The sequence below is a fragment of the Drosophila kikkawai genome, chromosome 3L (assembly GCF_030179895.1).
Source record: "Drosophila kikkawai strain 14028-0561.14 chromosome 3L, DkikHiC1v2, whole genome shotgun sequence".
In the NCBI taxonomy this organism is placed as follows: domain Eukaryota; kingdom Metazoa; phylum Arthropoda; class Insecta; order Diptera; family Drosophilidae; genus Drosophila; species Drosophila kikkawai.
The window spans coordinates 3,782,150-3,796,557 of NC_091730.1; the positions used below are offsets into that span (position 1 = coordinate 3,782,150).

At 44.4% G+C, this 14,408-nt stretch overlaps 4 protein-coding genes across 6 annotated transcripts; 1 reads left to right on the forward strand and 3 right to left on the reverse strand.

The window, feature by feature from the left end:
• Window positions 1–108: 108 nt before the first annotated feature.
• On the reverse strand, window positions 109–2,133 carry BI-1 (Bax Inhibitor-1). 2 transcript variants are annotated; one of them, XR_001770602.3, is made up of 5 exons: window positions 1,888–2,133; window positions 1,268–1,721; window positions 729–899; window positions 566–668; window positions 109–345 (listed from the first exon to the last, which is right to left on the reverse strand). XR_001770602.3 is itself a non-coding variant. In XM_017162942.3 (4 exons), exons 1-4 carry the CDS (start codon window positions 1,953–1,955, stop codon window positions 307–309), a joined length of 732 nt encoding a protein of 243 aa, XP_017018431.1. In that variant the 5' UTR covers window positions 1,956–2,131; the 3' UTR covers window positions 109–306. The 2 variants fall into 2 exon arrangements, 1 of the variants encoding a protein (XP_017018431.1); XM_017162942.3 differs by lacking the exon at window positions 566–668 and having other exon boundaries at window positions 1,888–2,131.
• Window positions 2,134–3,492: 1,359 nt separating this feature from the next.
• Window positions 3,493–8,260, reverse strand: Cpsf6 (cleavage and polyadenylation specificity factor subunit 6). Of its 2 annotated transcripts, XM_017162926.3 has the most exons (7): window positions 7,857–8,260; window positions 6,879–7,601; window positions 5,774–5,920; window positions 5,011–5,474; window positions 4,544–4,843; window positions 4,360–4,425; window positions 3,493–4,294 (listed from the first exon to the last, which is right to left on the reverse strand). In XM_017162926.3, exons 1-7 carry the CDS (start codon window positions 7,920–7,922, stop codon window positions 4,099–4,101), a joined length of 1,962 nt encoding a protein of 653 aa, XP_017018415.1. In that variant the 5' UTR covers window positions 7,923–8,260; the 3' UTR covers window positions 3,493–4,098. The 2 variants fall into 2 exon arrangements, with proteins under 2 accessions (XP_017018415.1, XP_017018416.1); XM_017162927.3 differs by lacking the exon at window positions 5,774–5,920.
• Window positions 8,261–8,437: 177 nt separating this feature from the next.
• Alp1 (Alkaline phosphatase 1) lies at window positions 8,438–11,057 on the reverse strand. Its single transcript, XM_017162802.2, has 4 exons — window positions 10,920–11,057; window positions 9,973–10,232; window positions 8,710–9,814; window positions 8,438–8,644 (listed from the first exon to the last, which is right to left on the reverse strand). Exons 1-4 carry the CDS (start codon window positions 10,996–10,998, stop codon window positions 8,514–8,516), a joined length of 1,575 nt encoding a protein of 524 aa, XP_017018291.1. The 5' UTR covers window positions 10,999–11,057; the 3' UTR covers window positions 8,438–8,513.
• Window positions 11,058–11,960: 903 nt separating this feature from the next.
• On the forward strand, window positions 11,961–14,162 carry Syx7 (syntaxin 7). Its single transcript, XM_017162951.2, has 5 exons — window positions 11,961–12,511; window positions 12,579–12,648; window positions 12,882–13,026; window positions 13,121–13,540; window positions 13,599–14,162. The coding sequence occupies exons 1-5, from the start codon at window positions 12,367–12,369 to the stop codon at window positions 13,692–13,694; spliced, it is 876 nt and encodes a 291-aa protein (XP_017018440.1). The 5' UTR covers window positions 11,961–12,366; the 3' UTR covers window positions 13,695–14,162.
• The last annotated feature ends 246 nt before the right edge of the window (window positions 14,163–14,408 follow it).

Here is a 14,408-nt window from a genome sequence, read left to right on the forward strand (position 1 = left end):
GACCAACTGAGACGGACTTTACTATAACCTGCACCTTGCACTTAGCCTGATTAATTTGGGCCCCCCACCAGGAATCAATACTATCAACATAACACATCTACTGACAAGTGGTGGGGTATTAGTGCTTTTTATTAAATAGGAAACTTGTTTGGGGGTTAATTATTACATTACGACCGTTTTGTTTGCTTATACTTTGTAATTTTTATAGCCAAATTTTACACGGCCTGTTTTTATTTACTATGCCCATAAAATTTTAAAAAGAGAAAACAGCCAACGGACCTTAAAACCCTTCTAGGTCTTCCAGCTTTAGTTTCTCTTGCGGCGTTCATTCTGTTTTCGCTCCTCCTGCAATTAGATTGATGACAATTAGTAAATTGGATCAAAACCAAAAGGCAAAAGGTCATAACTATAGTTTCACAAAAACAAGCGGAAAACTTTGCAAGAAATTGATCGATCGGTTCGTTTGGAAATAAATATACTTCCCCCAAAAAGAGGTTAAAGAAAAACTGCAGAGTTCCCTATAAGCCTGACTTTGTGAAAGTATACTTATTGCACATAAAAATACCGTTTGACAAGGAATTTTTGAATTTTCAACTATCTTTTTTTGCAAAGTGTTCAGCGATCCTAGTTCGGAGATTATATCCGCCTTAAACCATGAAGGTCTTGAGCTGTGTGAGGCGGCTATAGAGGCTAATCGATGGATGGTTTGGTGGGATGGTTGACCTTACCTTCTGCGTCAGGATAATCAGCAAACGGCGGAACATGCTGAGCACATCGAAGAACAGATCCAGAGCGTGCTGGACCACATCTCGGTTGCCATTGCGGCACTTCACCACTATGTTCTGGGTGTCATAGACGATGAAGGCGGCCATCACGAACACGCCCACGTACAGTTGAGTCTAGGGATTAAACGGAAGCGCAATGATTAGATTATTTTTTAAAGGTATAATAATTAATAATACAGTAAAGGCTTCATAAAGTGGAAAAGGTACATCTATAAATTGCAGATTAAAAGCTTATAATACGGAAATCCTTAAACCTCTATGTTTATAAAGAAAATGATTTCTAAAGTTATATATCTATAAATCAATATCCTCTTCTATATATCATAATATTGTTTATAAAAGTTGTACTGTACTGCAAACTACTTCCAAAGATAACACAAATAAACGACCTTGACTTATGCATAGATAATCATATTTGTTTATGATTGTTTATACATATTAAAGGTGCCTCTTCCACCAGTTACTAGAGTTTCCCCACTCACCACTTGCACGAAGTACGACTTGAACATCATGTTGAAGAGACTCAGCAGGGCCATGGTATTGATGACACTGACCAGCATCCCGCCCAGATAAAGATACTTGCCCTGCTCTGCCAGCAGAGCGGCCAGGGAGAGCGTAACAAAGGTGGCAAAGGTACCAGTAAGAGCTGAGAGGATGATGGCCGGATTGATGCTGCAAATGTAACCAAGAAGCGGTCCAAGAGTCTGGCCAGAGCAGAAACCAAAGGCATATAGCATGCTGAGACGCGTGCAATAGTTTTTGCCATCATCCTTGTAAAAGTGCAGGCCCAGGACAAGGACTAGTGTGGCCACCGCCGCCAGGACGCCAAGATCGAGGAAACCACGCATCTGGAGCAGGGCGCCCACTGCGGTAGCGGCGGCAGTGCTGCCCAAGACCATGTACACCTTGGACAGGTGCTCGCGCACGTACGGCTCACTGGGGGGAGGAAAGGAGAAGTAGGAGCAGGGGAAGCAGTCATTAGTTTCAAGGACCATCGATCCACAGGCGACCAACTGTTGATGTGGTCCGATGCCAAAACAACACGTCATGTAATATGACGCATTTGGCCCGCCGGACTCCGACCTGGACCTGGAATACTTACTAACGGTCGCCTAGTCCGTTAACAAAAGTCTGGAATCGTTCGTTGAGGTTGCTCATAGTTTCTTCCATTTTGGGTCTTTGGTTTTTTACACACTCGACGACTCTATATCGGTTCTGATTCCGGGTGACGATCAAACGGAGGAGTAAAGTGAACTGGAGCTGTTTAACTGAAGCTTTGGACTGACTTGTTTACTCTTCCAGCGCCTGCTTATTTTCGTTTCTGTGTATTTCACAAAATTTTCTTCGCCTTTATCAGAGTTCAGTGTTGGGTAGCGGCGCGAAGGGGCAATACGACGACGGGGATAGTGCTGCTCTGTTGGCTTTTTTCTGTTATGGCTAGATTTGTTAGGTTTCATATGGAAAATTATTTATATTTTTAATATAATTTTAACTTTAAAAATTACGAGAAAAACCCTGAAAACAAACTAAATTGAAGAACGCAAATTTATAGCAAATTTTTTTAAAAGCAAGTAAAAATGTATTTAAAACTAGATATTTTTAGAGCTCAACACCGGTTATAAGCCATTGTTTTGGCTTTTCTCACCTGTTCAGTGCTGGCTAACGCCTTGGAACCTTCCAGATGTTTACAGAAACGCAATGACGTGGGCTTGATTTGCGCGCACTTCCTAATTCGTTTTGAAAAGTAACGAGTTTTAAAAGGTCTAGAAATATTGATTTTTATTTAGGAGCCTTTGGCACCATTTAACCAAATCAGATATAATTTTCTCAAAAATAAACATACTGCAGAGTTATGTATTTGTCCAAAACTAAATTAAAACATTACCTGTTCTGGCATGGACTTAACAGACTGATTTACGTTTGCATAATTTCATTGGCAGTTTCGTTTCATCAAGATGACAAATCACAGTTTAAGTTGTACAAGACATCGTTATACAAAAACAACCTAGTCTCGAGTTACAGGTACTTTCGAGTAATCGTAATTAGGGGGTTAGTGCGGCATGATCTTAGTCTGAGTATCGTTTACAAAGTGTATGTACAAATAAAAAGTAAAGCTAAAATTTGTAAGAAACGTAAAATGTAGATGATACAATAGGAGGTGCTGCTAGGTGGCATAAAATGAGCCGCGATTACTTTAAGTTCGAGCCTATGTTAGGAACTACATAAAATTCGAGCGTTAGTAGATTACGCTACGATAAATGCGGTTATGACTTGCTTATAAGAGTATAATTTAGTCTAGAAATCATGGGCTTGAAGGCGGATAACACACACTCACACTCGACTTATTTCTATATAAACATTTTTCGGCCAAGTTTTCCCACATTTGTAAATGCTGCACTCACTCTCCGTCACATGCACACCACAAATATATATATGGATCGATCGACTTAAGCATAGTTTATGGTAATAAATAAATAAAATAAATATGAGGAGTGTTTACAACAAAAGAACCTCGTAATCTCAATGGAAGTACATTAGGGCTAACGATTTTTGTTAATATAACAATTTCAATATCGCTTCTTGTTGCATTTTTACATACAATTTTGTTGTTGTACAATTATATATAAATTCGTTAACTAATAATATTAGGTCTTTGGTTTTATAAAAAGAGTACAAGAGAGAGAGAGACACACACAATGCAAGAAAGTTTTGGTAAAGGTTACTTTTCTTTTTTTTCCTTTTTTTGAACAATTCTTTTTTCATACGTTTATGTTTTTATTAAATAAACCGAAATATTAAGAGTACAATAAAATTGAATTTCTGCTGCGAAGATGGCGGTGCAGGATTGCTAGTTGTTCGTAGTTTGATGATCCAGTGCTCATCAGTGTCCAAAGAGTCCCACGCTGACTGCCCCATCCTCCTCCGATGCTCCATCCGCCGCTGTTGCTGCTGGTGTGGCTGCTACTGCTACGGCTGAGATGGGAGACCAGGATGATGCGGAGACAGTCCCGTCCGTCGTTGGTGGAGACTTGTTAGCATTTCGGCTTACTTTAGTATGTCTAGAGGGAACTATTTATGCTGTATGCCATATGTTCATATCCTACGTATTGGTAATGTTAGATACAAATCGAAAATCTTTTAATTGTGGCGGCCAGCTTGTCCTCCCACCAAGCTCTGTGGCTGCTTGTTATTTGTTAATATAGTGTGTGTGTGTGTTTAGTATATGTATCTGTGTGTTGTATCTTTACTCTCGTATCCATTGCCACAGACGCTGCTGCTCCTCCTCCTCCTTCGCTTCAAACATCTCCGGCAGTCAATGCCTGGAGCGATGCTCCTCACGCCTGTCACGGTCACGTTCTCGCTCGCGGTCACGGTCCCGATCACGGTCACGCCGTTCCCGATCCGAGGAGCGATACCGCTCGCGGTCCTCGTAGTAGCGTTTCGAAGAAGGTGCCTCTGCAGCCTCGGCCACTACGGGCTCTGGTGATTTTCGTGGACGTGCCGAGCGGCTGTTGGGTGTTTGGTTTAATATTGAATTAATTATAATAATTACTATGACTTTCAGTAATCTTACCTATCATCCCTGTAGTGATCTGGGGCCTGACGTTCCCGTTCTCTGCTGCGAGACCGCTCACGATAGCTGAGGGGAAAAACAAGGAAAATACATAAGTTTAATACATGCAGAATGATCGATTTCAAGAATGTTGTTGAACGTTTCTTTCATATTTTAAGATTTTCCTATCTTATCTAGCACTTACCCAGCATCCCTCTCACGCTCCCTATCACGATCACGTTCGCGCTCCCTTGAACGCTCACGATATCTGGACGTAGAGCGCTCGCGTCGCTGACGACTGCGGTGGGATCGTTCCCTGGAACGCGACCTCTCGCGCCGATTGTAGCTCTTGGCCTCGATTCCGTGTAGCGTATCCTGCAGCGAGCTGATCAGGATTTTGCAGCGCTCATCGTGCGCCACCTTGGACTGTTTGATCAGGGAAATTGCCGTGACCAGTGTCTCGATGGCGCTCGAATATTCACCGGCTGCGGCATCGGAAACAGCTCTGAAAAGTCAAAGAATGCGTATAAGTAAATGCGCATAACTAATGAAGAACCAAAGCGTAAGCATACGCCCTATTTATACAAACAATATGACGTAAGAGTTGAAGTGAAATCATTGAAAGAGGAGTAGTTACCAAACTTAAAGAAATTTCAATAGTTTCCCACTCACCTGGCAATCGCCGAGCTGCTAACTGTTCGATTTCTGCTCATCACCTCCTCAAACTCCACTTCCGTGAGCTGGGGACCCATTTGGGGATCTGGGAAGGGACCCGGTGGCTTACCCTGCTGCGGCGGCCACGGACCGCGTGGTCCATGCTGCGCAAACTGAGGCGGCGGTCCGTGCTGCGGCGGCATATTCATGCCCTGTTGCGGGGGCATATTCATGCCAGGCTGCGGACCAGGAGCACCATGCGGTGGACCACCCATGCCCGGATGTTGAGCGGGACCACCGGGCTGATTGAAGAATGCCGGATTTACGTGAGGAGCGGGTGCGCCATGTGGTCCACCCGGACCTGGCGCCGGCGGGAGGCCACGCGGCGGTCCCTGGGGCGGGAAACCGCCGTGCATGGGCGGACGACGCCAATCGGGACCCGGTGGACCTCTTACCGGCATGCCCATGGGTCCTCCCTGGAACTGGAAATAAGAGATTGGGATTAGTGACACGCTCTGTGATGGTGGATGATCTAGGGCTGAGGAATGAGAAGGTGCTGCATGGGTTGCATGGGGCTGAGCTGATCTGTGGCATGGCATTATTTTAAATGTTCTGAATACACATCGCTTAAGACTGAGTTAACTAAGGTTAACTTAAGTTTCGGTGGTTAGTCTTCTTTTCTGTTTATCGCCCTCTGGCTTCGTTAGTATATACATATAGAGTATAACGATTATATAAGTGGACTCTGTGCTTTTTTTTTTGTTTTTGGGGGGTTTGTTACCATTGGTCGCTGCTGCGGCGGTCCGTTCGGTGGACCTGGCCGTGGTCCGCCTGGCCTTTGCTGACCTGGCCATTGGCCCTGCGCTGATGGATACCGTGGTGGCGGCTGTTGGTTGCCCATGAGCCCGCCTTGCGGATGCATCGGCGGCTATATATATATAATACGAATTACGTTTATGTTGTAGTAGAAGTAGTAGTAGTTGGTTGGTTGGTTGGTTGTTGTGGGGAAGAAGTGTGCGTAAGCGTTGTCAAAGACATGGAATAGAACATAAATATATGAAGCGTAATACAAAAACATTTGATATAAACAACATTGGGAGTAATTACAATACAATTGTACTCGCACTAGCATAAACAATATACACAGGTAGATCTTACAGCGACTCTTGATTTCAATCCTTTACAGTTTTTATATATTTTTTTGAGATCTACCGCTTAGCAAGTTTAGGAAATAAAGAGAATACAGAATGTCTTAGAATGAGAGGAGTGTTTTACAAACAAAATTGCTCTGAAGTTTTACTTGTAATTAAACCAAAACAACATATTACGTATAGTACTTAAAATCATAAACAAAACTACAATCTTAGCTACTTGGTTTTTGTGCGATGGCTCTCAACCAGAGCTTGTAAATAGACAGTTAACCGATTTCTCTTTCCTTTTTTAAGCTTATTCAAAATCACATCTATAGAGAAAAACAGTCAAAAGCCTTTTGCGAGCTCTTTTTACATCCGAACAAGATACACAGCTTGGCTGCTAACTTATCTAAACTTATGATGAAAGTTACTTGAGTAACTGGCGGATATTTGCTAGTGGGGAGCACCTTCGCATAAACTTCATATCCAAGTCGTAAGAGCTACGTGTTCTAAAGTTACTTAAGGCCAGATTAAATGTAACCTGGACCTGTACAAAATCAATATATATATCATCAAAATTTTGCATTCAGAACAATTTTAATGGAAATAAAAAAGAAAGATAATAAAATGGAAGATAATATGAGGAAGAAGAAGAACCAAAGAGACTGGGGGAGGGGACTAGGGAGCGGGACAAATACTATCAAATGAGACTTAGGGGCTCGGGATGCTGGGACTAATAGAATTTCAACACACCTGCATACGCGGAGGTCCCGAGTTTGGTCCGCCCACCTGGGGCACTTGCGACATGTGCTGCGGCCGGTACTGTCCCCCCGGCTGCATAATGCTGTTCATGCCGCGCGGCGGATGACCCGGTGGCCCTCCACCTTGCGGCCCGCCCGGATGCGATGGCATCGGACCACTTCCCATGCTGGGCAGCGACGGACCCCTTGGCGGACCGTTCTGCTGTTGAGGCGGCGGCACCGGACGCGTTTTCTGCAGACTCTCGAACTGGGTGAGCGCCTGCTTGCTGGGATACGTCACCACCGGCGCCTGGCCGTGCATCTCCTTCTTGGGCAGCTGATCTAGAGTGGCTCGCAGGCTCGATTCCGAGCCCAGCGAGATGACACTGAAGCCCTTCGACTGCCCGTTGGCCCGATTCTCGAAGAACTTCACCTCCTGCAAGTCACCGACGCCGATGTCGCGGAGTGCATTTGCAATATCCTGGTCGGTGGTCCACCAGGTGAGATTGCCCACGTAGAGCTGGTAGCGGCGGTTCATGGTCGGAGTGAGGCTACCACCGCCCTGGTGGTAAACTCCATTGGGACCGCCAGCGCCGCTGGAAGCCGATTCCCCGGAGCCGGGTCCGGCGGCTCCGTCCGCTGAGGGTGTGCCGCCGCCGCCGCCACCCGAGGCGGCTGCCTCTGTGGGGCCGCCAATGTCATCATACAAATCGACGCCATCGCCGCCAAACTCGTCCTGTTAAAAGGAAGGAATAAATGAAGCATGAGGCAAGCCCTTCATTCAGCGTAGGGCAAGGTGGATCGACTGGCAGCCTTGATAGTTTGGAATATCCGGTCGAAGAATATCGAGCTCAAACTCAAACTCCTTGGATCACCGCATTTCACCCCTACTTTTTTTCGCCGCCGCACTTATCGACCCACCCTACTGTATACATACACACGCGCAAGGCGGCGCGAGTTTTCGCTATTCTAGCTCTAGCTACTCGCTTACCTGAGCCTGACCGGCAAAGTCTTTGTCCAGGTCCTCGGCGTACAAGTCCAAGACCACGTCGGCCATCCTGAGCCGGGAAAACTCCTCTCTCTTGGCGTAAATACTATTTTCCACTTTTGCACGCTCCTACAAACACACACACACAGGCACACGGGACCGTCCGTCTCTGTCGCACTCGCACACGCGCCTCGTACAGTTGCCTGAGCCGGAGCCGGAATCGAAACCGGCGGCGCGCTGCTCTCACACTTAACCACGGATCAGCCTTAAAGCAATTAACTAGTCACTGGCCGTTGCTCGCTGTCGTCCGTATGTAATCTCGCAATTATTTACATTCTTCGCGTGCTCTTGTCCGAAAAATTGCAAAAGTTTTCAGCTAAAATGGCGGAGCGGTGTGGTACAGTGTGGCCAGGTGCAAAATTGGTTTCCCTAAAAAATCTCAAAAATCCCGAAAATTTCTTTCTCTGGGCACACTAAATGTTTACCGGTTCAGCCAAACGGTGTAAATTCAAAATTTTCCATTAAACGAGTTACAAATTTAGTCATAATTAATTCATAATTAATGTAAAACTACAAAATGAATCTTCAATTTATTTATTTCTATTTTATTGTTTTTCGCACCTCCGTTATTTATTTTGTTTAATATAAATAAGTTACCTACTAAGCCCTGTAAACCGGCTTTGGCTGAAGATCGCAGTACGTAATTCCCGGTCCCAGGCAGGAGGCAAACCCCATCATATACGGCAAAGTGCTTTGCTCGTAAACGCCAGTAAAGAGATGCGACCAAGGTCCTGTAAAGGGCAGAAACACTTAAACTTTAAACTATATTTAAAGTTTAATAAAAAACCAAACTCACCGTGCGCATAGACTGCCACATCGCCACCTCCATGAGTCTCCTCGGTCATAGGCACGCCGTGCGGATAGATGGCATCCCGATCCGTAAAATCCAAAGTCCGGAGATCTACACGTTCCACCTCCCCATCCGTAGATTTATAGAACCTATCGTAGTCCGGACCATTGGCATAGGAAATGGCGGTGTAGGGCAACTGGTCAACGTTGCTCAGCTCCGAGTTAAGTCCCACAATGCTGTTGTTCACATCCGGATAGCCACTGATGGTGACCGTGTGCCCATGATCAGCACTGACCACGATCAACGTGTCCCAGGGATTCGTGAGCTGGCGGGCCTTGCGAACTGCCTCCGAAAACTGGACAGTCTCGTCCAAAGCCTTCTTGGCCTTGGTCTCATGGTGGGCATGGTCAATGCGACCGCCCTCCACGAACAGAAAATAACCATTGGGGTCGCGGGAGAGCACTTTAATAGCGGTTGAGGTCATCTCCGCCAAGGTGGGCGTGTCCACGCTGTCGTCCAGGTGATAGGCCAGGTGGGAGGAGTTGAAGAGACCCAGCAGGAAGTCCGTGTCCTGCGGATCGGTGTTCAGGAGATCGGTGCGATTGAACAGGACTCGGGCATTGCCGGGCTTGCTCTGCTGCCACTCCTCGATGAGGTTCCTTCCGTCCAGCCTCTGACCCGTGTTGCCGTACACATCCGTGGTGGAGTTGGGCAGGAACTTGATGGTGCCGCCACCCATTACCACCCGGAGTCGGCTGCCCACTCCGCCGTCAATCAGTTGCTGGGCAATGTCTGGACAATTGCCCGGATTCTGGCCCAGGTTGGTCACGTCATAGTCGCTCTCAAAGTCGCGATTTGAGGTGTGAGCATAAACCCCAGCTGGACTGGCATGGGTCACCCGGGTGGTGGTCACCAAGCCAGCGGATTTGCCACCCTTGAGCGCCCATTCGGCTATGGAGGAGAGGCGATTCTGGGGATTTCGAGCGGCGGGACAGTCGTTCAACTCCACGTCGGCTGTCACTCCAATGGTCAGGTAATTGGCCTTGATTCCGGACAGGTAGGCAGAGGCTGTGCAGGCAGAGTCCGCCACCTGTTTGTTGACGCAGTACGTCTAGAATGGAGAAGCAGGCAGGTTAAGGCGGCTTTCGCAAGTAGTTTTCACACATATTTTTTGATAATTTTCCTAAATTAATTAGCAATTAATTAGATTAACACATGATTGCGTAGATTCTTTAGAGATGATCGTGTGGAGTACAGATTTTAGCCTACCTTGGAAAGCCCCACATAGTTGAACTTTTCGAACTCCAGCTGGTTTCGTTCTCCCACCACTCCTCTAAGTTGTCCATCGAAGATGCGTCCCGCGGTTACCGTAGGCACGGACATTCCATCGCCCAGGAAGAAGATCACATTTTTGGCCCGATATTGATTCGGAGGCGTCGATAGCTTCTCGTAAAGTGTTCGCTGGGCATCGTGAAACCAAAACTCTTTGCTTTTCAGCTCCGCAGTGGAACGCAGATCCCAGGAACGCTCTAAGAGTTAAGAGGAATCTTAATTAAAAGGGGGTTTCTAGCCGAAATTACAATATCTTCAAAAAATTATATGCTTTAAATTCGGAAGTTGCTTTTAAAATGAAGCCTCTTTACTGTAAAAGCTGAATATGCTAATGAGTTCAAGTACAAACTGGGAGAATTTTAATATTCTGTTCACATCTGTTTCGGTTTTTTACGAAATACCTGAGCACAACTGCTTTGTTTTAAACTCCGCTTTCGAATCAATTGTTTAAAAGTGAAATTGTATTCAGAAAAGAAATTAATTGTCTAATGGAAAACGAAATAAAAACAATTTGGAAATGTAATAAAAGTAATACATTCAGTTAAACGTGTTCAGAAGATTTATAAACATTTAGTTTATTATAGATCACATTTTGGTTATTTATTTTTTTATAGATTTATTATTCTATTGTTTCTTATAAAACCCTTTTTATCTTCCTAATTTCTTTCCCTTTTTTCCAGTTTGGTTTTCAACAGCACTGTTGCCGAAGCGTGGTGTCAATTATTTAATTTAATTTATTTCTCTGACGCCTTCTATATTCCATTTAGTACTTGATTAATCAATTCTGCATATGTTTCGTGTTTGCTTTCGGCCGCGCACTCTCACTCTTGGGGCCCGATCTTTTGCTCGTTGATGGTGATAATGATGATAATGTCGTCACGCACCTGGCCCATATCTATATTGACAAGTACACGCCGTGAGCTGGAGGGCAACAAGTGGCAACCAGAACCGGAGAGCACTCATTGTCGTACGGAATTTCGATCAAGTCAACTTTTTAGCGTTACCAACCGTTACCAGGTCTACGGACCGACTAAGCCGCATTTCGGCCGGAGATGCTTATTTATAAGCCAACCGAAATGCGAGACAAATTACCAAAGCGCTCCTCAGGCAATAAATAAGGGCCCGCCCCTGCACTAGAAAGCTTCTAAAATGAACTATTTAAATTTCAGATGCATATTTTAGCCTGATTATATGTTTGTTTCTTCTCAAATCAGGTTTCTGTTGCATTCATCATTTGCATAAAGGTTAAGATGATGTAATTAGTAGAGAAATATATCTCCAAACTTAATTTGTCTCATTTAAAATGTGCATCGAAATGATTGTAGAAATGGGTTCATTAACCCCTAAAAAGATTCTAACACCGGATACTGGTTGCATTTTGTGTATATTGTTTATTAACTTGAATGAAAGTCTGATGCTTTTGTTTTTAACAAAAAAACAAACAGGTTGCACTTAATTTGTCTACCAGTTCTAAGGCTCTGGAATTTACTGGTTTTTGTAAGTAAGCGATACAGTTAAGTAATTGCATTTTGGGCTGTAAATTTTTATTTAATTTATTGTTTGACTTTTTTGATAAACAATATAAGGAATTTACCAATAAATATAAGAACCTAAAAAAAAGAAGCTCTATTGAGATTAAAAATATTTTATCAAATTATAAATAAATTTATTTTATTTATTTGGAAAGTTCTATTTTGGAATTTAATAAATTTAAGAATATTAAAAAAAGTACAACAGTATGCTAAGACTGTTGACTAATTATTAATTATTTTATAATTATTATTATTTATTTATTATATTATAATTATTATTATTTAAAAACACGCTCCATGTATTATAGCGATGCCAGACCATAAGAAAAAATACTGGAGTTTTTAGTGGGGACTTTCAACTTTTTGATATTTTTTAGGAATAAGTTAACTTTCCATCAAACGGCCACACTGCACCTAATAAAAGACAAAAAATTGCAATTTGGCAAAGTTTTATCGGCTTTAATTATCAAATTTCTACGTTTAAATTGCGGAAATGTGTTAGTCTACGTATAATTGACGAAGGTCACCGAACAGACAGCATCAGGAGGCCACAAGGCTTGTGGGTGGCAGCAAACAAAGGGGCGAGTCAACCGAATAAAGCAAACATCTCGCGCACACAAACACACACACCGTCAAACATCTTGACAAACAAACAGAGAACCTGGCTGAGACGCAGAAAGTGATATAAGTTGAAAGGCCAAGCAACTAATTCGATTGCCAGTCCAGGAACACGAGCGTGAACGCTGCTCGTTGCGCCAGGGAATAACCGAAGGTCAGCAAGGTGTCTGCCTACGAAAGCATGGACTTGCAGCATATGGAGAATGGCCTCAGTGGAGGGGGCGGAGGAGGAGGAGGTGGAGGTGGAGGCGGTGGTCTCAGTGAAATAGACTTCCAAAGGCTGGCGCAAATCATAGCCACCAGCATCCAGAAGGTGCAGCAGAATGGTGAGTTTCCCGTAAAGCTGTTTCTTTTACAACTTTCCCCAATGACTAATCCCCATTTGGCCAATAGTTTCCACCATGCAGCGCATGGTAAATCAACTGAACACGCCCCAGGATTCCCCGGAACTGAAGAAGCAACTGTGAGTTAGATTTTATAACGACATTTTCTCAAGATATGCAAAGAAATCTATTAAAAGTTATGTAAAAATAAGAAAATTTCAATTTGCAAGACAGAAATGTTTATAATTTGCTTAAATTTCCCTTAAATCATTCGTTGCCATCTAAAAACTATAACATTCCCGTGTGATTCATCCTTCAAAACCTATTCTGTATTTAGTAAACATTTCTCTTAATTTTTCTCTCCCTCAAACAGCCATCAAATAATGACCTACACCAATCAGCTGGTGACCGACACAAACAATCAAATCAACGAGGTGGACAAGTGCAAGGAGCGCCACCTGAAGATCCAACGGGACCGACTGGTCGATGAGTTCACGGCGGCACTGACCGCCTTCCAGGTTTGTTTTTTGTTTTCTTCTTTCCCTTGGCTGCGAGATAAGCAAAACGCCTTTGTGAGTCATGTCCAAATGTTTATCGATTTCGTATTTTTAGGCCGTCCAGCGCAAGACTGCGGACATAGAGAAGAGCGCGCTGCGGCAGGCGCGGGGGGACAGCTACAACATTGCCCGGCCGCCAGGCTCCTCGCGCACCGGCAGCTCTAACAGCAGTGCCAGTCAGCAGGACTCCTTCTTCGAGGACAATTTCTTTAATCGCAAATCAAACAACCAGCAGCAGCAACAGATACAGACGCAGATGCAGGAGCAGGCGGATCTGCAGGCGCTTGAGGAGCAGGAGCAGGTCATCCGAGAGCTGGAGAGCAATATTGTGGGCGTCAACGAGATATACAAGAAGCTGGGGGCCCTGGTCTACGAGCAGGGACTGACGGTGGACTCTATTGAGTCGCAGGTGGAGCAGACAAGCATTTTCGTTTCGCAGGGCACCGAGAATCTGCGCAAGGCGAGCTCTTACAGGGTAGGTTGGCATCATTTTCGTATTGGGAATCGTTTTATATGTCCCTTTGACTTTTCAGAACAAGGTGCGCAAGAAGAAGCTGATCCTGGTGGGCATCCTGGCCGCCGTGCTGCTGGTCGTCATCTTGATACTCGTCTTTCAGTTCAAGAACTAAGCTAAATCCGAATCATTCAAACCAAAACTAGTAAATATTGTTGTGAAAAGACAAGAGTTGCCGCATACAGGCCCCTAACCCCCTAACACACCCCACCCTTGGACCTTAGGCGCATTTGTGGCTTCAGAAAAAAACCTTAAACCTCCACTTCCACTACTTGGCTAGAGATCGAGCAACTCGGTAACTAAGGCAAAGGCAAGGAGTATTCACCGAACAAGTGCATATACGTTATATTCGCTTTAAAATTATATATTATCTTATCTTTTATATTGTCTGTACTATTATTATTACGCACCCTGTATATTGATATATTGATTAACAACTGTGTTGGCTGCAAATTCAAAACAATATGTTCCGAAACTCATTCGCCAGCGCTTAATATATGGTATTTAGAAATAAGAATAGGCAGAGAGGAAGATCCATACAATCCATGTACGAAAAATGAAATAATAAACACAAGAAAACCGATATCGCAGCGATCCTTTGCCTGGAGCACTTCATTTAGGGGCCCTCCGACCTCAATGAATCAATGAATGGAGCACACTCGCCAGCCAGAGCTCTCTTTAGGGCATTCGAAAATGTGCCTGGTCATGGACTCCTCCTTGGCTTGGCTCAGCGATCATTAAGATTTCGTGTTGGCCATTGTTACGCATGCTTTAGCGGCTTAGCAGCGATCCCGATCCAACGATCCCGATCCAACTGGGTGTCCGACAC

Bases quoted from the DNA above. Each gene is read 5' to 3' on its own strand.
- BI-1 (XM_017162942.3), bottom strand. From the start codon at position 1,955: ATGGAAGAAACTATGAGCAACCTCAACGAACGATTCCAGACTTTTGTT. The intron at 1,722-1,887 runs GTAAGTATTCCA...TCCTCCCCCCAG, and splicing joins AACGGACTAGGCGACCGTTA to TGAGCCGTACGTGCGCGAGC. The intron at 900-1,267 runs GTGAGTGGGGAA...TTTAATCCCTAG, and splicing joins AGTCGTACTTCGTGCAAGTG to ACTCAACTGTACGTGGGCGT.
- Cpsf6 (XM_017162926.3), bottom strand. From the start codon at position 7,922: ATGGCCGACGTGGTCTTGGACTTGTACGCCGAGGACCTGGACAAAGAC. The intron at 4,844-5,010 runs GTGAGTGGGAAA...TTGACTTTTCAG, and splicing joins AGCAGCTCGGCGATTGCCAG to AGCTGTTTCCGATGCCGCAG. The intron at 4,295-4,359 runs GTAAGATTACTG...AACACCCAACAG, and splicing joins GATCACTACAGGGATGATAG to CCGCTCGGCACGTCCACGAA.
- Alp1 (XM_017162802.2), bottom strand. From the start codon at position 10,998: ATGAGTGCTCTCCGGTTCTGGTTGCCACTTGTTGCCCTCCAGCTCACG. The intron at 10,233-10,919 runs GTGCGTGACGAC...CTTAACTCTTAG, and splicing joins TCAATATAGATATGGGCCAG to AGCGTTCCTGGGATCTGCGT. The intron at 8,645-8,709 runs GTGAGTTTGGTT...TGCCCTTTACAG, and splicing joins TGTGGCAGTCTATGCGCACG to GACCTTGGTCGCATCTCTTT.
- Syx7 (XM_017162951.2), top strand. From the start codon at position 12,367: ATGGACTTGCAGCATATGGAGAATGGCCTCAGTGGAGGGGGCGGAGGA. The intron at 12,512-12,578 runs GTGAGTTTCCCG...TTTGGCCAATAG, and splicing joins CCAGAAGGTGCAGCAGAATG to TTTCCACCATGCAGCGCATG. The intron at 13,027-13,120 runs GTTTGTTTTTTG...TCGTATTTTTAG, and splicing joins CGGCACTGACCGCCTTCCAG to GCCGTCCAGCGCAAGACTGC.